The sequence below is a fragment of the Pteropus alecto genome, unplaced genomic scaffold (genome assembly GCF_000325575.1).
Source record: "Pteropus alecto unplaced genomic scaffold, ASM32557v1 scaffold119, whole genome shotgun sequence".
NCBI classification, from domain to species: domain Eukaryota; kingdom Metazoa; phylum Chordata; class Mammalia; order Chiroptera; family Pteropodidae; genus Pteropus; species Pteropus alecto.
The window spans coordinates 2023994-2046559 of record NW_006442487.1 but is presented as its reverse complement, the minus strand read 5'-3'; the positions used below and the strand labels follow the sequence as shown (position 1 = coordinate 2046559).

General features: G+C 34.2%; 2 protein-coding genes across 4 annotated transcripts in view; one reads left to right on the top strand and one right to left on the bottom strand.

The window, feature by feature from the left end:
- Positions 1 to 6793, bottom strand: part of FAM133A (family with sequence similarity 133 member A) — a 44875-nt gene extending 38082 nt beyond the window's left edge. Inside the window, exons 1-2 of one of the 3 annotated variants that reach the window (XM_025039588.1) lie at positions 6666 to 6793; positions 5080 to 5149 (exon numbers count right to left, since the gene is read on the bottom strand). The gene's annotated coding sequence lies outside the window, so the exon portion shown is untranslated. Of the gene's footprint in view, positions 1 to 5079; positions 5150 to 5550; positions 5996 to 6665 lie in introns of those variants that run through there. The other 2 variants (XM_006921489.3, XM_025039589.1) reach the window with 2 other exon arrangements.
- Positions 6154 to 7945, top strand: NAP1L3 (nucleosome assembly protein 1 like 3). The gene is given in 1 exon segment (XM_006927040.3): positions 6154 to 7945. A coding segment is annotated over 1 exon segment (1431 nt). The 5' UTR covers positions 6154 to 6484; the 3' UTR covers positions 7916 to 7945.
- The last annotated feature ends 14621 nt before the right edge of the window (positions 7946 to 22566 follow it).

Below are 22566 nucleotides of genomic sequence, written 5' to 3'. Positions count from 1 at the left end.
ATGCTGAGATTTGCTTATTATTGGAATTCTCCTCTTTTAACCTTTAAGAAAGGGTTTTGTGAATTGTGTATATTTCATTTAATACAAAAACGACCATCATCTCTGAAGAGTTGTGGAACATGTATTTGTTCCCACTAGCAGGAATATTTGCAGTACTGTAAGACTCATTTTTCCTCAGAGGATATACTTAATCAAATTAATTAAATATATTTGAGTATTCTCGATGAAAAGTATAGAAATTGTCAATTCGGACTTGCTCTACATTACCCACATATAATGCAAAATTTAGAAATAGTTACCATATATACACGCATGGGCATTGCTTACCACTCAAATCCTTTGAATACTTCCTCACTTTTTAGTAGAATTAAATAAAATGCTTCTAAACTTGCAATAAAAAAGGTTTCCTTTATTTTAATTTTAATGTGAGAATTCTTCAAATGAGTACTATGAGCAAAAGATTTGTGAGGGCCCTTATAAAAGTGTTCTGTGATGTCGATTTACATTTTTGGAAAATGCATGCTATTTTTAAGTTGAAAACTAGCATTGAAACAAATATCCAAACTGATTTTCCTTCTCTGCCATTGCATTAACTATAACTGCCCTTTTAAACTCCGTGCAGTTAAGGCTATAGTGCCAAAAATATTCACTCACAAATATTTCCTTTAAAAATCAAATGCTATAGCTATATACCATATTCTAGTTATTTGTGTATATCCTTATTTTGGGAATGAGTATGGAATAAGATGATTTTGCTTTGAAAACCAGTGTGAAATAATAACCATTTTTTGTTACTATTCCTTTTTTTAACCATTATTTATTAATAAAAAATACTTTCTATTTACAAACAGTTCTCTCTCATCATAGATGAGAAAAACAAAGGCATTAGTTGTACTCCTGAAAAGTGCTAGCTACCATTCCTGTAGATGGGCTATAGATAGCCACACACTGGCCTCTCCACAAAATAGAACATTTGTGTTTCCTTTTTTGATTTGTTTTCTATGTTATTACTGCCATTATTTGCCCCTTTCTCTGATATTTGAGAGCAGAAATGAAAGGCCTAGGATCCAGCTGCAGTAACTGTCTCTACTGTGATGAAATTCTGTTATCCAATAATTTGGTTCTTATTCCCTACCAAATATATCTAACAAATATTTACCAATTAGGTTATTAAAATCAGTACACAATGGGACAGAATAGAGAGTCCAACACACATCCACACATATATGGACAATTTTTGATGAAGGTGCAAAGATAATTCAGTAGAGATAGTCTTTTCAACAAATGATGCTGGAACAATTAGCTATCCACATGTAAAAAAATAATTTCAATCTGCATCTTGTACCATATACAAAACTAGATCAGATTTAAATGTAAAACTTAAAAGTATAAAACTTCTAAAAAAAACAAAGAAGAATATCTTTGTGATCTTGGACTAGGCAAAGTTTTCTTAGATTTGATACCAAAAGCATGATCCATAAAAGAAAAAAAAATATAAATTGGACTTCATCAAAACTGCAAACTTCTGCTCTTTGAAAAACTGTGAAAGGCACTGTAAAGAAGATGAAAAGAAAATCCTCAGACTGGGAGAAAATATTTTCAGAGTTTATACTTGATAAAGGACTTATATCCAGAGTATATAAAAAAAATTCTCAAAACTCAATTGTAAGACAACAATCCAAGAGAAAAATAAACAAAACATGAATAGACACTTCGTCAAAGATTATGGATGGTAAATCAATACACAAAAAGATGTTTACCATCATTAGTCATTAGGGAAATGCAAAGTAAAACCACAATGAGATACTACTACATACCTATTAGAATGGTTACATTTAAAAAGACTCACCATACCAAGTGTTGGCACTCCTGGTGGAAATGCAAAATTGTATACAACCACTTTAGAACCACTTAAATAGTTAAATATGCACATACCATGTAATCTAGTCATTCCACTCTAGGTATTTTGCTAAAAGAAATGAAAACATGTCTATACGAAGACTTACAAATGAACATAGCAGTTTTATTTGTAGTAGCCCAAAACTTGATATCCAATGCTCATCAACAAATTGTGGTACATCTAAGTAATTGATAACTACTCAGTCACAAAACAGAAAAATGACTCTTGAAGCATACAACGACATGGATGCATCTCAAAAGAATTATGCTAAGTGAAAGAAGACAAGCAAAAAGTGGGATATATTGCATGATTCCATTTATATAACATTCTAGAAAATGCAGCCTAATCTATAGAAACAGAGATCAGATCAGTTGTTGCCTTGGGATAAATGGAGGGATTACAAAGGGGCATGAAGAAACTTCCAGGGGTGATGAAAATTTTCATTATCTTGATTGGTGATGACAGTTGTACCTATGATGCTTCAATAAAACTGTTTTTAAAAAGAATTAATTTGTATATTCAAATAAAACCTGTCTAGATAAACAAACAAAAAAGAATAACATAAAAGTAAATCCAAATATAAATGAACTCGAAATGCTTGGCTTCTTAAATATCTACAACAAAATATAATGCTGTAGCACTTGTCACTGTGTATTTATGTTGGTGTGTTTGTGTGGCAGGGGTGGTGGGCGGTACTGTGCATATGTTCATAACAGGTAAAATATAAATAGATATCAATGAGTCATGTTTAGCCTGAGTATACCAATGCTTTTGTGTTAAGCATCATCTCATGTAGAAATATGAACATTTAACCCCCCAAAATATCATAAAATAATAGAACAGAGAATATATGATTATGCAAGTAACTTATAGATAGCCTTATGAATAAAAATAAGTATATTCTATGCTAGAGTTAATTTAAAATATTCATGGTAGAAAATATACAGTAGTATGTATAACTTAAATTAATTATATGAAGAATATACATATTTTCTTTCAGGGACTTGCCATTATAAAATTAACAGAGGAAAAAAGGGTACAAAAATAAAACTGTGTTACTACATTCTTAAGGTAGTGCATACACATAAAAAGTAGACCATTGTGGTTAGAAGAAGTTACTTACCTATAATCTATAGCTTGGGAAAAAAAACACTTCCAAATTGAAAATCTGAATACTTTATTTATATCATCTTTGTATGAGGTTTTTACAAGCTTTTTTCTCTTTTTAGTCTCCCTGTTCTACTCCAAACTTTTCTGTATCAGTTTAAGTGATTACGTACCTTGAAAAGCATCTAAATAACCATCTAAGTAGGTAATTTAAGAATGAAAGCTATAACACATATTTGTCTAATATCATAAGTCAGAAAAGAAGTAATTTCTAAAAGAGTCACAGTTGCCTCGAATCAAGGCAAAAGTATTTTACCTTTAAGATTTCACCACCAATTAATTTCTTTCTTAATTCAGTGGAAAAAACAAGCAAAAGATATGAATGGGAAATTTGCAAATGGACAATAAACATATGAAAAGATAATCTTACATTAATCTAAAAACTACAAATACATAATAATAAGATGAATTTGGAGATGTTCATCAAAAATGTGAATAGTGTTCACTTCTCAGTATATTTTGAGTTACTTTTAATTTATTTGGATTTCAATGTACTACCTCACCTTTTTTCAATGTATGTCATTTTCACAGAATATAAAGTTATATAAAAAACTGCCTTATTAGTTGTTTGTCAAAAATTATGGTCAACAAATCAGAAAAGAGAATTCAAAAAGAAAACCAAGCAATTTAGTTATTATGATACAGTGGTATTTCACATAAATGTCAGACAGAAAGACTGTCAGATAAATGGTACTAAGGAAATTAGCTAACTAATAAAAAATATATGTATCTTTTAAAAATCTGGTTCCCTAACTCACTGCTTACTCCAAAATACTAATTCTTGATAGTGCAAAATTTAACATGCATTTTAAACCACTAAAGTACTATGAAAATATGAGCATTCATTTAAAAAAAAATCCTGTTTTAAATAAAAATAATAAGTTGCAGAACAATATTTATAGCATAACTCCACTGATTTAAATCACTGTTTCCATATTATATGTTTTAAGTAAACGTATGAAATGAAAGTTTACATGCTCAGTAAATTTTATTCCCCATTTTACTGTCATCCTATACTACATATGCCTGGCACATGGCAGGCACAAAAGTATATTAGCTGAATGACTAAATAAATGAGCTCCTATGTATTCTTGGTAGGACTATAAATTGAGATAAATTTTCTGGAGGGAAGTTTGGCAATAAGCATCAAAGAATAAAATGAGTGTACAATTTATTCCAGCACTGCCATTTCTAAGAATTCATTCTATGACTAATTTTCACGAGTGCATATAGTATATACCCGGAGCTAATTTTTTTATAACAGGAAAAAAAGTGGAGAGATGGTGTCGGAAGTAGCTGCCTTACAAAAGGAATCTGGTTAAATAAATTAAGGCAAATATTTCCATTGAATATGCATCTATTTAAAAATAAGATGTTGATTATTTACCATGAAAATACAGCCACCATTAATTGATAGATTACAAAACATAATATCACATTTTATCACATATATAAAACGGTATATATAAATAGGCAGATGTGTATATGTACAAAGAAATTTCTGGAAGGAAATGCATGAAAATGCTAACAATAGTTATTTGGTTGTAAAGAGTACGTATTTTACTATCATTTGAATTTTCTATGTTGTATTTTTTCTTTACAATGCTTATATACTTTGACAATCAGAAATAAACAATAAAAGTAAATTTACAAAATACAAAATAAAGGTGTTTCCTAATTTTTAAAAAATATGACAAAGCACAAATCCATAATAAAAAAGTAACATAAAGGTTAATCTAGCTTTCATATTTTTACTCATTTAAAATGAATAATTCATATTATATTTTGACTTACTACTTGTATTGTATGAGTAGCTTTAGAGAGAGTGAATGTGATTACCAGGTTATTTCTATAGTACTACGTCAAATAACCTCTGTGGATTTTTCTGCTTCCATAGAAATATCAGATGTCTTCAAATTAAGTCTTTAAAAGACTATATCCTATGAATTTTTATTCATATACAGATAGGTAATTCCTGTCATTCATAAAAATGGGCTAAATATGTTCCTTACCTTTCAATGAAAAGTAAACACTGGTCTTTTTGGTTGTACCAAGGGAGTTGTTCTGTAGCAGAAAAGAATCCTGTAAATAAAAATAAGATACTTGTTTTTAAACTTCATATTGTAAAAGTTTATTTATATATTAATGGACTTGTAAATCATACGTTAGTATGGCTAGAATTTCAGTGCTTGAAGCAAATTGGTGCCAGATGATATTGTAAAGCATATCCTGACAGAAGATGCACTTTCACTAGCACAAATTCCCCCTCCCATCTTGCTGTTCCTGGAATTGAAAACGGCTGCACAAAAGTATAGAGCAAACCTCCTGCTTTTAAATAATACTACCTACCATTTTAATGCCGTTTTATTTTATCTACTTGTAAGCACTGAGAAAGGCTACGTGGCAAGTCAGCAGCAAGGCTGGGGTATATTATATGCCGGTTTAAAAAGAGAAATATAGTAAAAATGGTGTAACTGACTCACGGCAACATGGGTTCGAAAACCTTGTAGATGGGTATAAAGCAGGCTTGTCAAACATCACAGACAGCACTTATTAAAACTGCTACGTGGAATGCAATATGCCTGCTTTCTAGCCCCTCCCCCCTTTGCCAATAAACGACTCCCCCTTTTTTTAGTGTAAAAATAAATGCTAATATTTAGATAAAGAGATTTTAAAAATAATCATCCCTAATCACACTACCCAATGATGCCACTTGAAGTATTTTCGTCCAATTTTTTAAAAACAGATTTTTGTGAAGAGGCCCCTGACAAACCAAACGGGAATTCAGGATGAGCGGACGGGAGGATACTCCTCTTCCCTTGTCAGGAACTATGGCTAGTAATTTTACCTCATATCTAAGCTTTTTCTAAAAATTATAAAACTATAAAGACAGAATTTTGTGGGGATAAAACGTCTTCCAGGGGTGTGTGCCTCAGCTACCAAGGAGCGTCTGGGAAGGTGGGCGGAGCCTGGAGGGGGCGTAGCATTTGGTCATTCATTGGGCTTAGTGATTGTCAATCAAGCTTGTCTAGCAAGTGAGGTGCGAGCTAAAGGCACACTGGGAACTAAATTAAGGGGCGGTGGAACTGGAAAGGGAGGGGGCTTGCGATCTAAACAGTGGAGAGATCTTGGGGTCTCACACTGCACCATTCGGCTGTGGCAGGCCTCTGTCCGCCATAGCTGCAGCCGGGACAGGCCGTCGCCAGCGCTTTCACCCAGGCCTCCACTGCCACCGCCACCTCCGCGCGATCGCTGCAGCCCAGCCCCGCCCAGCCCTGCGCTACCACTGTCTTTGCTGCTGCCACCGCCTCATCCCGAGCCTCCGCCACCCGCGCATCCGTGAGTCATTTTGTGCCCATCTCTGGTCGCGCGGTCCCAGCGGTAGTCGCCAACTTAAGAGGTTCACAGGCTTGCAAAATGGCAGAAGCGGATCTTAACATGATCTCGGAACCTGCCGCCCAGAGGGGTGCTGATGAGATGATGGCTAGCTCGTCTAGTGATTCTGGGGAAGAATCTGACAGCAGTAGCTCTAGTAGCAGCACTAGTTGCAGCAGCAGCAGCGGTAGCTGCAGCCGCTCATATAGAAAGAAGAGGGTACCTGGGCCTTCCAGAAGGGCGTGGTGGGCTCCGTCGGGTAAAAATATCGTAGATCGGCTGCCTAAGGCAGTTCGAAATCGTGTGCAGGCGCTCAGAAATATTCAAGATGAATGTGACAAGGTAGACGCCCTATTCTTAAAGGCAATTCACGATCTCGAAAGAAAATATGCCGAACTCAATAAGCCTCTGTATGATCGGCGGTTTCAAATCATCAATGCAGAATATGAACCTACAGAAGAAGAATGTGAATGGAATTCAGAGGATGAGGTGTTCAGCCGTGATGAGGAGGTAGAGGAAGACAGGCTTACTGAAATGCCTACCTTAGAGGGTGAGAGAGAAGAAGACCACCCTAAATAAAAACCTGAGGTAAAGGCTGAAGGAAATGAGGTTCCTAAAGAAATTCCTGAGGCAAAGCTTGAAGAAAGAGCAGAGTCTAAATATCTTAGGGAGGCAAAGCCTGAAGTAAAAGAACCTAAAGAAGTCTCTCAGGGAAAGGCAGAAGAAGAAGAACAACCTAAAGCAACAGAGGTTAAGGCAAGAGCTGCAGTAAAAGAGGCTCCTAAAAGAGTTTCTGAGGTCAGGCCTAAAGAAAGAGTGAATCTGAAAAGAGCTCGAAAAGGAAAGCCTAAAAACGAAGATCCTAAAGGCATCCCTGAATACTGGCTGACTGTTTTAAAGAATGTTGACAAACTGGGGCCCATGATTCAGAAATATGATGAGCCCATCCTGAAGTTCTTATCAGATGTTAGCCTGAAGTTCTTAAAACCTGGCCAGCCTGTAAGTTACACATTTGAATTTTATTTTCTGCCCAATCCATACTTCAGAAATGAGGTGCTGACCAAGACATACATAATAAAGTCAAAACCAGATCACGATGATCCCTTTTCCTTTGGGGAATGGGAAATCCAAAATTGCAAAGGCTGTAAAATAGATTGGAGAAGAGGAAAGGATGTTACAGTGACAACCACCCAGAGTCATACAGCTGCTGCTGGAGAAATTGAAATCCAGCCTAGAGTGGTTCCTAATATGTTATTTTTCAACTTTTTTAGCCCTTTTGAAATTCCAAAGATTGGAAAGCTGGAACCACGAGAAGATGCTATTCTTGATGAGGACTTTGAAATTGGACAAACTTTACATGATAATGTCATCCTGAAATCAGTCTATTACTATACAGGAGAAGTCAATGGTGTTTGTGATGTTGGTAAAGACTATGGAAAAAGGAAATATCGGGAAAAAAAAAAGGCTGCCTGAAAAAATTTTCAAGATCTCAAAACTTCAAGCAGAAGTGAAACAGGTTTATATAGCCTGGGCGGGGGGCGGGGGTGGGGACCCTGCCCTATAACCTCAACACTATTCCATATAGTCTTGTGTTTTTGTATTTTCTTGGTAGTCTAAAAATGGTCTTAAAGTATCTAAGTATCGGTTTATTCTATATAGTCTGTTTTAGTGTAATTTTCTTCAAAACCCGTAAACTGCTGTCAGTTATCTAAAGCATGTTAATTTGGTGCTATAGAGTTTTGATTTTTGTGAAGTCCTTTTGTAATGTTCCAATTAAAATGTAGCTTTGAAAACTGTTAGAATTGTTAACAAAGACAAATGTTTGCTTGAACAAAACAAAGTTCCTGAAGTACCAATGCAAGTATTTCTTTTTTCCAGCCCAGAAGACTAGGGATTTAAATCTGCTTGTACTACCTGTGCCTTTGTTACTTTGCTCTGGAAATACAGTACTAGTGTTAACTAGAACAATGCATTGTGAAATTTGGCTGCTTGAAAAAAGATTAACATACATTTAAAAATGTCCATCAATACCATATATGATATTACTGAGCTCATTTATGTGACAGTGGTCTTTAAATGTAATCATAATGAAGCTATTGTTTAGCACTGAGATATTACTATGACAGTATTTTAAAAAAAGTTTTCTCATCTTATACTGTGTAATTGTAATCTAAAGTTACCATATTTTTTGTACTATGTTCTACTTAGGTTTTCATCATTTAATATTTTTCCATGTATTTCAATTGCAACTTAAACTAAATAAATGTCAAATAAAGTGTATCATACTATAAAAATCTAGCATTTTCTCCTAATTATAAAAAATAGTGCTTATTATAGAAAAAGTAGAAAACACCGAGGAAAGGGAATTTTAAAAAATATTACTTTTTTAACATTCTGCTATATTCTCCAGATCTTAGCTCTTCTTTGGAGGACACATATTCAGGTGATTAGAGAGATATGGGACTGGGAAGGGGAGAAGACGAGGGAGGGAAGGGAAGATGGGAGAGGGAGGGAAAATGGAGGAAGATGGAAGAAAAGTGGAGAGGGAGGTGAGTAGGGTACGAAGGAAGAAATGGGAGGAGGGTGGAAGGAGAAGAGAGCTGGAGAGGAGGAAGGGAAAGGAGAGAAGAGGAGGGAAGGGAGAGGAGGAGGAGGGGAGGAAGGTGAAGAATGGAAAGGATGGGAGAGGGTGGGGATCAGAAGAAGGGGAGGGGGAGAGCAGGAGTGCCTCATCCAAAAAGAACCTCTATATAACCTGTCATGTTCACTTCCAAGAGCCGGATGGTAAATGACCCTGGCCCATGATCCACCTGGACTCGGAGGAGGTCACACTTCCAAGTGCAACTGTTTTTTTCCTTACAGGTTATACTGTCCTCTTACCACTTCTGCATCATGTAGCTGGTTACAAGGTAATTAGATGCTAAGATTTTGGTTTGAAATCTTAGTGTGAACAGGAGGGCCCTTAAACTCAGGTTTTTTGCACTGGGCACAAGCACAACAGATAATTAAGTGGTATCTTATTTCACATTTGCCATTCTCCTGTCAACATATATTTTCCTTCAAGACCTTACAGGAAAGAGATGTGGTAGGAGGAAGACAGGATTTGGAAATTTCTGGGCCTCTAGGCAGTAAAATTAAGTAATAATTTTCCCAAATCCCACCATAGTAGTTTAGCATCTTGCTTTTATCACTGCTTAACAATAGTAGCTCTTTGTCAATAAATATAAAAATGTTACAACCCATGACATACTATATTTAACCAGTCACATATGTTTGGATGTTTAGATTATGATTTATACAAAATCAGGAAACAAATGATTGTTTTTAGTGATACCACTGCAATTTTGAGAGTGCTTTTTCTTTTATTTCTGAAATTTTTGCATCCATCAAAAGTGGGTATGGCAGCAGATTTACTTATATGCCAGGGTCAAAATGAAGACTATAATAAATATGCTGTACCTGGCTCACTGCTACAGAGGTTCCTAAATCAGATGTATACTGTGCTTACCAGACCTCACAGCAGAGCTCATAAAACTTCTATATGGAATGCAACAACTTTATTGCATCTTAAAACACTTACAGAAGTATTTATTTTAGCCCATTCCCGCTCTGTATTTTCCAATATTAAAGGAACGTGTGCTATTAAAGAATATTTGCAAAATAGAAGCAGAAATGCAGAAAATAAAAATCATTCAGAAGCTCAGTAAGATAAGCTCTGTAGGTAGATTGGTGTATTATCTCCCAGTCCGTCTCTTGATTAGGTTTTACTACAAGTTCATGGCTCAAATAGAAAGGTGAATTCAAATTGGGTGGGTGTAAGAAGCTAATTGGAAAGTCAGCTTATTGGTATTTTTACCTTTCCAGATTAAGCCTGGGGGAGGGGAAGCAGGTGTCAAGGATTTTTTTCATCAGTAAAGATTCCCGAAATGCAAGCGGTCTGTGTTAGGGGCTTCAATCCCCTTGGCTAGTGGAAGTGGATAGAGCCGGGAAACCTTTTGGGCTTTGCACATTCAATGGGCTGTGATTTGTCCGTCACACTTGCTCAGCCAGTAAATGATGTGAGAAGGAGGAGCCCACTGGAAATGAAGCTAAAGTGCAGGGGGCCGTGGGGTATGAAGAGCTTTCATAGGGTCTTTTTCCTCACCTTTTGGGTGTGCTGTATCCTTTTGCTGTGATTCAGGCAGAGGCCGGTTGCCCCCTTCTCTGCCCTCAACCCAATGGAGAAGGTCGTATCCACCTCCACTGATGTCTTCGCCACTTCCTCGTTTGTGTGGATCGGGCAATGAGCGTCCGTGGTAGTCACTCTAAAAGTTTGCTCTTTTCCTTTAACATGGCCAACTTTGATGGTAATAGGCTTTCATTCCTAAGAAGCAACAGGAGCTGCTGAAGAGGTAATGGTAGATAATGTCAAGCTAAGTGAAGAAAGTGACAATACAGATGATCAAATGATGCAAGCGCCCAGTTCTGTGGGGGTCTAGGGATACCGGTGCCATTGCTCTCAGAATGCTTCAGAGGACACGTAATAAGATAGAGACCTAATTTGAAAAGGAATTGCAGGCTTTTGGAAAAAATATAAACCCTCGCTTTATGAAGTGTATTCGAACAATCTGCAGTATAATAACTTCACACTTATGCATTACTTCAAATTTTGTTTTGTGTTTTTTATAGGATATGTATTTTTTTAATTTAAAAAATGAAATATTTAAGTATTAAAACATGGCATTTAGAAGTATATTTCAAGAGATGCAAAACACAGCAAATTCTCTAAAGCATCTTTGTTCATTGCTGTGTAGTTTTGTCCTTATGATGTCATTTTGTCATATAGCTTTAGAGAGTAACTGGGAAAATTATCAGAACTCTTCATTGAATCTAATATTTACGTGGAGGAAAAAACATTTGAAGAGCCAATCCAAGTGTGTATTTTGCTTCCAGCTCAGAAGTAGGAAGAGTTTAAGTAAGCTTGTACCAGGTGTGGTACATTATAAAAATTGGTCACTTGACTAAAGGAGCATAGTTAAGAATTTCAAGTACTCATTAATATCAAGTCTCTTAGACTGTTTTTGAATTTTGAGTGACACGGATTTAAAAAGAAAAAGATAAACATAAATGAAGTTTTATTTTCCACTGTGGTGCTAATAAAAGTGTTTTTCTCATTTTTTATGACATGAATTAAGGTAATTAATATTTCCTTTGCACTATGCTTCACTGAAAATTATCACTTTATTATTTTATTACATCTGATTATAAAATATGTTCATTATAGAAAATTTGGAAAATATAATGAAAAGTATGAAAATTAATTCTGTGTTTAAAGGTAACCACACTTTACATGAAAAAGAAATATCTCTTTATTAACCTGGTAACTACTATTCTATCTCTTGTGCTTCTCATTTAATGTTTGGAACCCTTTCTGTATTAGTGCATGTAAATGCCATTCTTTTAAACATATTAAATGGATATACCATAATTCATTTACTCAATTTATGATTGGCAATTAGATTAAGAGCATCTTTTTCTAATTGATTAGTAATTGTAAGCACTATCTTTGAATTAAGGAAAATGTTGCATCTGTTGAAATATTTTCCCTTTTGAATTTTTCAGTCTTTTTTCTCCAGAAGAGTTTTAATATACAATAGTCAAATTTGTCTTTTATTTCTCGCATTATGAATTTTGGATATTTGGCTTAGACCTTTCCACAGCAAGATCATTTTTCAATTGCTCGTTTTCTCACAGTACTCTTCATGGGTTCATTTAAAGCTTTCATCTTTCTGGGATAATTTTGATGAAAAAATTGAGGTAGCCATACCACTTTTTTCTCTCAACAAAACCAGTTGTTTCAACATCATTTATGCTATATTTAATATCCAATGTAATTAGTTGCTATCGTTACTATATAATACATTCCCTTGTGTGTTTGGGCCTAGTTCTGGACTGTTTGGTTCGGAAGTGTTATTCTTGTGTCAGTATAAATCTTTTAAACCAAATTTCCCATATTTTATTATCTGGTAAAAATAGTTTATTATAAAACTTGTTTTTACCAGGTTTGGGTTTTCACCTATTTATTTTTCCAGATGCAATACAAGATCAGTTTTTTCCAGGCCCCCTCCCCAAAGCCCATGGATATTTTGATTGAGTTTTGTTTGAAGTTATAGATTCATTTACAGAGAATGAGGAAGCTCATATTATACAGTCTTGTCCAAGGACAAGATGTGTTTTTCCATTTAATCAAGTCTCTTTTATATCCTAGAATTTTAAAGTTTACCTGTTAAAATAGGCTTTTAAAAAAATTTTCGGAGCCTGTTCCTCAGTTTCTTCTTTCTTTGTCTGCTTTTGTCTTATGCTATTTTGCTTCTTATTTTTAAATTGTCTGTGCTCAGGCAATTAAAAAATTTAAAAAGAAAAAGATAAACATAAATGAAGTTTTATTTTCCACTGTGTGCTAATAAAAGTGTTTTTCTCATTTTTTATGACATATGAATTAAGGTAATTAATATTTTCTTTGCACTATGCTTCACTGAAAGTTATCACTTTATTATTACATCTGATTATAAAATATGTTCATTATAGAAAATTTGGAAAATATAATGAAAAGTATGAAAATTATGAAAAGTATGAAAATTCATGTAAAGTATTGTCCCTTTTATTTAGCTTTGAATGGGAGCAACTGTTTGCTGAAATGTAATGTGCGAAGAGGTGGAAAGAACTGACTTGAGCATCTCAATTTAGGTTTGTCTCATATCATTCTCTCTCCAAATTGTTGTATTTTCTACTGGCTGCCATTCTTCTTCAATTTACGGTGTTCTGTCCTTATTCAGCCCTCACTTCAGCATAGCCAGCTTTAGAATGAGCCATAGGTCCACATGACTCAGTGAAATGCCTTGAGAAGTGTTCTGTGGCAATCTTGCAGTTAATTTGCGCTCATCTAACTGTCCCACATCTATAGAGTTACTTGTTGCTTGTCTGCCTCCTCACATTGAAGCAGTCTCTAAAGGCTCTCAGAAAATAAAGATGATATGCTGGTATAGTTTCTCCTTTATGTTAGCTCCCCTTTTCCGTTATGGAGCTGTTTCCCTAAGGGGTCATTTCTTGCTGCTTTCAATGTCTGCCGCAGGGCCTAAATCAAATGTTCAGGGTTTAAGCAATTAAGGGAAACTGTGTACTGCCTGAGACCTGTGAAAACAAGCAATCACTCAGAGTCCTGCAGTTTTTGGTTCAAATTTTGTTGTAGCTGGAGGAGATTATTTCCTATGTGTGGCTTGAGATTGTGATTAATTCTTTAATTTGAATATCATTTCTGCCTTTATTTTTTTATTCCGATGATTCTAATGCACAGTCAGGATTGAGAACCACAGAGCAATGTAGAAAGAAATCTCCAAAAGGGGAGTAAGTAGTGTTCTCTAAATGTATTAACCTCAGAAATCTTTTTCTACTGCACAGCTGTTAACAATGCTCCTAACTGAACAGTGTTTTTGAAATACCAGTCTGGTGAATTTGGTTTTGGCCCAACAGGTTTATTAGCTTAGCTAATCAACATTTTTTAAAAAAGCTTTTCAAAAACATTTTGAGACAAAAACTCACAGAAAGTTGCAAAAATAATACCGAAAGATCCTGTGTACCCTTCACCCAGATGCTCCTAATGGTAACTCCTTACGTGACTTACAGTACAATACCAAATCAGGAAATTAACTTTAGTACCCTCTACAGATCTCATTCAGATTTTGCCATATTTTACATACATTTGTGTGTGTGTGTTGTTCAATGAAGTTTTAACACATTGTACATTCATGTAATTGCCACTGTAATCAAGATTCAGAACTGTTCTATTACCACAAAGAAACTCCCTCATACTAACCTCTCTCCTGTCCCGAACTTTTGGCAGCCATTAATTTGTTCTCAATCTTGAAATGAAAATATATACAGATGGTTATACAAATGAAATTATACAGTATATAACCTTTTGAGATTGTCCTGTTTTCATTCAGCAAAATAACCTTAAAATCCATCCAAGTTGTACCTTTATCAATACGTTGTTCCTTTTTATTTCTGAGTAGAATATTCCAGTGTGTTAGTAACTGATCTATGACTATTCTATAGGACAATAAAACCAGGGGCAAAGGAAATAGGACTCCCAGTAGACAGAAACTCCCATAGGGACAAAAGAAGGAATTACAAGGTCCTTCTGCCTAAAATCTGGAAGTTTAATGGTGTCAATAGAAAATTCTTATGCAATGCTCACTATGTTGCAGGAATATTCAAATTATTATTTATGTAATCCTTATTAGAGTATTAAATAGGTACAGTTATTAGCTCTATTTAACAAATGAGGAAATTAAGGTACAGAGAGGTTAAGCACCTTGTCCAACCTCACACAACTGGTAAGCGACAAAGTCTGGCTTAAGTCCATGTTCTTAACTGCTCTACTATACCACCTCTCTACCATGCTACAGCACCTAGAGAAGCACCTCCCTTGTTCATACTCAGGACTAGACAGGGCCCAAAGGAAGCAGCAGAGAATAAGTGCAACCTGGAGGCAAAGGAGATATCCATCTATAGAGGAAAACTAAGAATTCCATCTTATCTAGCAGTGCTACCCTCTGAGTCCATTTACAAATCTGAGTAACTTTGTCAAGGTTCATAGCTTAGTGAGACCACTGGGTAGGGGTTAGCCCTCAGGTCATATCCATCATAAACAGAAGTATGATAAGAACTGGCTTAGTAAATTTATATTTCAATTAAATGCAGAGTGATCCATTACTATCAAGTATTTATTTTACCTTTCCAACTTCTTATATTTTGTGTCATTCCCTGTTCCCTCTTTTTTTTCCTGTAGTTAGCAGCGATAAAGAGCCTTTAAATCAATAGATATAAGAAGAGAAAAGAAGCTGAAAAAGCAATTTAGTCCTCAGCATTCTTGAGCAGAACCCAAAGGGACATTTACAGGATTTGGGCATTGTAGAGGATGAAAGGCTGGATTTGAAGTCTAATAAAGTTGGTATTGACTTTAACTTTTGTCATTGACTGGCTGTGTGACCTTATGCAAGTTACTTAACCCTTCTAATCCTCATTTTTCTTATCTATGATATGGGGCTGTTACCTGGATACTTCATAGAATTAGTGTAAGACTTAAATTAGTTATCGTTTATCAAGTACTTAGCATAGTGTTTGGCATACAGTAACAATTCAAGTAATAATATTGTTATCACTGTAATTAAGATAAGTAAATTTTACTTGGAATTTCAAGTCTTTAATATCATGATATTAAAAATTAAAATTGGTATTAACTCATCCAGGTCAGTCTGTCTTCGAGGGAAGAAAAACTCCTCTTTCATAGATTTCATGTAACTGTTCCTGTTCTTTCTTTGATTTTTTCCTCTCTAAATTAATATCTCTGAACTGATTCCTGGTAAATTCCTACTTTCCTGCATCATCCCTATATCTTCAGTCTTTCACTAAGAGTCTTTATCCATTCCTCCAAAGAGCCAGTGCTCTATCTAATCTGTTGCCTGACCAAAAGTCTATGACATAAACTCTTTAGCAATATTGAATTCAAATAGATCATTTCCAGACCCCAGACACCCATTTCCATATAAGATAGGGATTTACAAACTACTTTCAGTGTGGAATGCTTTCCTCACAAACTCTTTTAGTTTTGTCCAGGGTATTAACAGGAGATACAGAAGACGGGTCAGTGATTGATTGATTGATTTTTGCCATGGTTTCTTAAAATTCTTTTGGTCAAGAAATTTATTTTTAAGAATTGTTTGCAGAAGTTTAAGACAGCATAAGAGGTGAAAGGCAATGAACAACATACCAGATAGCATCTACTTAAAACATTTGTACTGTACTCAATGAGAAATGAAATTTGAGGAAAGTAATAATCTTTCTATTAATATTTTTCTTAAACTACCACTACTGTTTACAACTTTAGATAAAATATCACAATGTCATGTCTGTTGAAATTGTTATTAACTCACACATCCTGTCTTGCTTTAAGGGAAAAGTCCCTTTAAATCTAATAAATAATATGGATTATGGGAATCCGATGCATTACTTATGATTATTTAGGTGTAATTCAAGTTTCAATAGTGTTCTTCAGCCCTTGGATTTAAAAACATTTAAAAAATGCACCAGGACAAATAAATCAGTTAATTTTTTAATTATTTTTGGCTCGGTTCAGGGTGTAAAAAAAGCATTTCAACAAGTGTAATAATACTTTTAAATATTGGAAGAGTTGAATTTTAACACCATAATTACCATGTCAGCAGGTTGCCTATTTATTGTTTGGTGCAGAGACTACAGCTGTATTTAATCAAGCTGAAGGGCTAGAGAAAGAACATAGCTATTTTAAAAAGCTATATAGATGATGAGGCTTTAGGGAAATGAGTCCTGATTTTCTCCAATTGAATCTATGCTAAAGGAAAAATTTCTAAGCAGTACACGGGAAAATATCAGAAAATTTCTATGGCTTAGAGAAATCCCTGGTTGATTTTCTGAACAACAGTTCCAAAACTGTTAGCTCTTTTCAAATGTTGTGTTTAGATTTGTTTACCTTGTATTATTAAATTTTCCAACAAGTATAATTATTAGTGATAAAAATAAATTTACAAGACCTGACAAAACAAATCTTATGTATTAAACTACATGTTTGAAGAAGTATTAACCCAGCAGTTTGATTTTCATTTCAAGATATTTTCATGAAGAAGAGATCATAAATGGTATTGGCATACTTCAATTACCATATTTATATATGAAAAGAGAAAATTTAGTTGTTTTGATGCAGAAACACTTATTTGATATTAAATATGGCTTAAAGCTTTGTGTTGTCCTAATATCTTTTTTTTTAATAAACAAAAAATGTTTATATAGTAAAGTGCAGTTGAATCAAAATTTTGTTTACTCAAGGCAGGTTAACAAATATTCATCAACCAAAAATGTATTGGTGACTTAAAATAAAATACCAGAATTAGTTGATTCTGGTATATTTTTTTAAATACCAGATCTTTTACTTGCCCTGTCTTCTCTACCCAGCAACCTGCTTTGTGATAGTGTTCCGGAGGGGAACTCTGTACCTAAGAAATGGTAGAAGAGAGAATACGGGTGACATTCCTCATCCAATTTTAGGATTTATCTTGATAGTCTCAATTTAAAACCATACTAACACCATCTGAAAAAAAAAATATATATATATATGATAAATGGTGAATGTAGTAGAAAACTTTGTAAAAGAAATGAATAAGCAAATCAGAAAAAAAATTATATATATACATATATGTATATATATATTAGCCTTTGCCTAATAAACATGAAAATGCTCACTTGTGCTACTAAGATGAAAATTAAAATAACAGTGATAACTGCTATTTACCTGTTTTGTTGGCCAAATTAAAATTTAAAAATTCTCAACATTTTTACATAATGTGAAGAAAATGCCCTGTCAAGTGCTGCAAGTACAAAGGTAAAATGCTACACATCTGGATTATTTGTCAATACTTAATAAAAACCTTAAAAATGTGCATATTCTTTGACACAGCAAGTATTCAAGGAATTTATCTTAAGGAAATAGCAAAAACAATGATAAAAATGTTCATTTCAGTGTTGCTTATAATATTGAAATGTCCAAAACAATTTAAATGTCCAAAATGAGGGGATTCATTTTATAAGGTATTGTTTATTCATACAGTTGAATAATATAAAGGAGTTTAAAGTAATAATGTAGATCTATACTGACATTGAAAGTTAGTTAACATAAATTATTTAATGAAAAAGTCTCTAAAATATGGAAAGGTGTGCATACATATGTAAATTATAAATAGCACACAAAAATGTTGATACTGATTATATGCAATAGGGTTTTAGGTACTTTATGATTTGGGGTATTCTAAATGTCATATAATGATCAGAACTTACTGCTGTGATCAGGAAAAATATAGTAGAAGAAACATGGATTACAGAGAATTACGTGGAGCTGTAAAATCAGAAAACAGAATCGTGAAGATGCTAAATAGGCACATATTTGAGCTATGCAGTATTAGAGACTAATTTTTTAAATAATGTATTAAAAACATTTATAGAAGTGTTTCCTTCACAGTGATCATCTTAAGACAAAACACATTTCAGTAATGCTGATACTAACAGGGTGTTAAAGATGATCTATTTCCTCATTTCATAGATGAGAAATCTTGGGCTCATTGCATCTAAATACTATCCAAGGTCACACAACAGCTAGGTAGTGGAAGGTCCACAAAACCATGCAGCTTTCTCTTTCCATTTTTAAATAATTAACTCTAGTACGTTTTTCCAATCTCTCTGAACTTCAATGGCTACTTTTCCCTTTAATACCCCAATAACCTAGCCTCAGCCTTCGTTCCTCAAATAACCTAACTATCCAAACCAAGTAACCTTGTCTCTGCCTAGTTTTCTAAGTATTCCCTAATATTTATGAAAATATTTCTCTTGGTTATATGTTCCAAAATTGTGTCTGCTTGTCATTTATCAGTTCTTAGACTAAGTGCTTCATACTGTTCTGCTTGTCATGTTGTGCTGTGTCACAACCACTTTTCCATGAAATCCACATTACACTAAGAATTAACACATCACACTAAAAAGGAAAACCCTACAATACAGTTAATGCCTAACTCTTATGCTTAACAAAACTTTATCAGTGGTTTGGGACTAGCAGAAAGAAGCTATCAAACAGAAAAAGAAAATTTTAAACATCAGAGATCCATTTTTTATGCCTCTGTACAGGGACCCTCCCTGATGCCATACATGTTGCAAGTGCCAACTTGTTTCCCACACTGAGTCCCCTCGATTCCCTCCTTCTTACAGGTGACTAGGGTTTCCAATGTTCTTCGGGATTAGAGAGAAAAGGAGTATCTTTCTCTCCCCCAGTTAAAGGCAAGTTGTTTTCCCACTGAGAAAATTGAAAAACTCATTTTCTTCAGTAGAAACTCTACCTTTGCCACAACTGGTCTAGCTACCATGTTCCAGGTAAAACAATTACAATAACATATTTCTCAGTCTGGATTATTCATATAATACATGGAGTATGTGAATTTCCTTCTGTGAACCAACAAAAGGATTTTGAATTACAGAGCCTAAACCATCTTTTCAGCTTCCTCTCTGTTGTAGCTTGTATCTCTCACTTTTCCCAGTGTTCTTTCTCACTATCTTTGTTTTCCTTCATTCCTCTGGCTTTTCATACATATTCTCTTGCTTTGGCTTACTAGACAGATGACTCTACATCATTAATGGCCTAGCTACTCCTCTTATATACTTTTTTTTTCATATTTAAGTATACTGTAATCTGTAAAGATGAATTGGAAGTCTCAGGATTGTTTTTTCTTCTAAATTGAGTAAGATAAATTTACCAATTAATCTGGTTCTAAAAATCCTTACTGAGGAAATGACTAACCATTGGAGATTACTCTCTTCATAAAGATACAAAATACGTTAAGGACTATACCCTTAGTGGCAGACAAGTACTGAAAAAATTCAAACATTACCAGTATAGAAATCAAAAATAGGAAGAAAGAATGGTAATAGTTACATTTTTATCAACAAGTACCTTAAATGGAAAAGAATTAAGTGCTCCAACCAAAAGATAAGGTGGCTGAATGGATAAGAAAACAAGAAAACAAACCCCTTACATATGCTGCCTGCAAGAGACTCACTTCAGAGTAAAAGAAACAGACTAAAAGGAAGGGGATGGAAAAATATTGCCTTGATGGGCCTAGAGGGTATTATGCTGAATGAAGTAAGTCAGATAAAGACAAATATCACAACAAAAATAGAAAGAAACTCATAGACACAGAGAATATTTTGAGGGCTACTAGATAAGAGGGGGATTGGGGGCACAGTGAAAAAGGGCAGAGGGATTTAGAAGTATAAATGGATAGTTACAAAATAGACATGGAGATGTAGCATAAGGAAAGCAGTTAATGATGTAATAAATATGTAAGGGAGAAGAGGGGTACTAGATTTACTGGGGCGATCACTTTGTGAGTTATATAAATCTCTAATCACTATGCAGTACAACTGAAACTAACATATTACTATATGCCAACTATAATTGAAAAACAAACTCATTGAATTGTACAATGTAAATACAAGCAACTAATTGTCTATTTCATTTCAATAAAGTTAGGGGTTGGGAATCATGTCAAGGTGGAACAATTCAAATGTTATCAGAATGAGACCACACATACTGCATGTTCTTATACCCTTGCTGTGGGAAGCAGAATGATAGCCCTCACAAACATGTCCACATTCTAATCTCCAGAACCTGTGAGCATGTTACCTTAAATGGCAAAAGGAACCTTTTCAGATGTGATTAAGTATCTTGAAATGAAGAGATTGTCGCAGATTAACCAGGTGGGCCCAAAGTAATCATAAGTGTCCTTATTAAGAGGCAGACAGGTCAAAGAGAAGTAGATGTGATGAAAGAAACAGATTAAAGTAACACAAGACCATGAGTCAAGGATGCATGCAGCCTCTAGAAGCTGGAAAAGGCATGGAAATGGAGTTTCCATAGGAATGTAGCCCTGCTGACACCTTAATTTTTACCCACTGAGGCTGATTTTTGATCTCCAGAACTATACAATAATAAGTTTCTGTTATTTTAAGCCACTAAATTTGTGGTAATTTGTTAAAACAGCAATATTCTGGCCTTTCTGAATTACATGATGTTACATTTACCTCTGAATAAAAGATATGATATCACTTTAAAAGAAAAAGTAGAAATCTTGTACTTATGGGCAGTCATTCCTTATTTTCCTTAGCTTCCTCCTTCCTCCAGTCCTAGGTAACCACTAATCTACTATCTGTTTCTATATTTTTGCCTATTTTGAATATTTCATATAAGTGGAATCATACAAAATGTGGCCTTTTGCAACTGGCTTCTTTCACTTAGCATGTTTTCAAGATTCATTCATATTGTAACATGTATCAGTACTTCTTTTTAATGGCCAAATTATATTCCATTGTATGGTTATACCACATTATTTTTATCAGTTTAACTGATGACATTTGGGTTCTTACCACTTTTTGACTATCAGGAATAATGCTACTATGAACATTCATGTTGACATATGTTTTCATTTCTCTTAGACATATACCTAGGAGTGAAATTGCTAGGTTCTGTGATAACTCTATGGTTAACTTTTTGAGGACGTGCCAGACTGTTTTCCAAAGTGGGCCGTACCATTTTATTGCCCTACCAGCAATATGTGGGGAATCTATTTCTCTTTACCTTTGCCAATATTTGCTATTATCTTTTTAGTTGATTCCAGCCATTTTAGAGGGTGTGAAGTGGTATCTCAATATGTTTTTAAAGCTTTTTTATGAATATAAGTTTTCATTACTTTTATTTTTTTCAATTACTGTTGACAATATTTTAGTATATTAGTACAATATAGTGGTTAGACATTTATATAAATTACAAAGTGACCTCCGCAATAAGTTTATACCCACCTAGCACCATATATAGTTATTATAATATTATTTACTATAATCTCTATGCTGTACTTTACATCCCCATGAATGTTTTGTAACTGCCAATTTTTATTTCTTACTTCCTTTACCTTTTTTACCCACTACAACCTCTCCCATCTGGCAACCATCAGTTTGTTTTGTTCATTTGTTTTGATTTTTAGATTTCACGTATAAATGAAATAATATGGTATTTGTCTTTGTCTGAATCATTTCACTTAGCATAATATCCTCTAGGTCCACCCATGTTGTTTCAAATAGTAAGATTTCATTCATTGTTATGGCCAAATAACATCCCATTTTATTTTATTTTATTATTTTATTTTTATTTGGTAAGTGCAAACATTTGATCAAAACTACACAGACATTTAATAACTCTTACAGGACTATCATTCACATTTAATATATCAGAAACATTGACCATAACAATCCTCTCAAACTGTTACAAAAATTTATAAGCTACCGTTTTCATTTTTTAAAATTTATTTATTTAAATTACTTTCAAGTATACAGTACATTGGTTAGGCATCTATATAGTTAATAAAATGATCCCCCCAATTGCTCCCTCCCTCCCTTGTACCTCCACCTAGCCATCATATTAATGCTAACTGCATTCCCTCTGCCGTGCTCCCCAT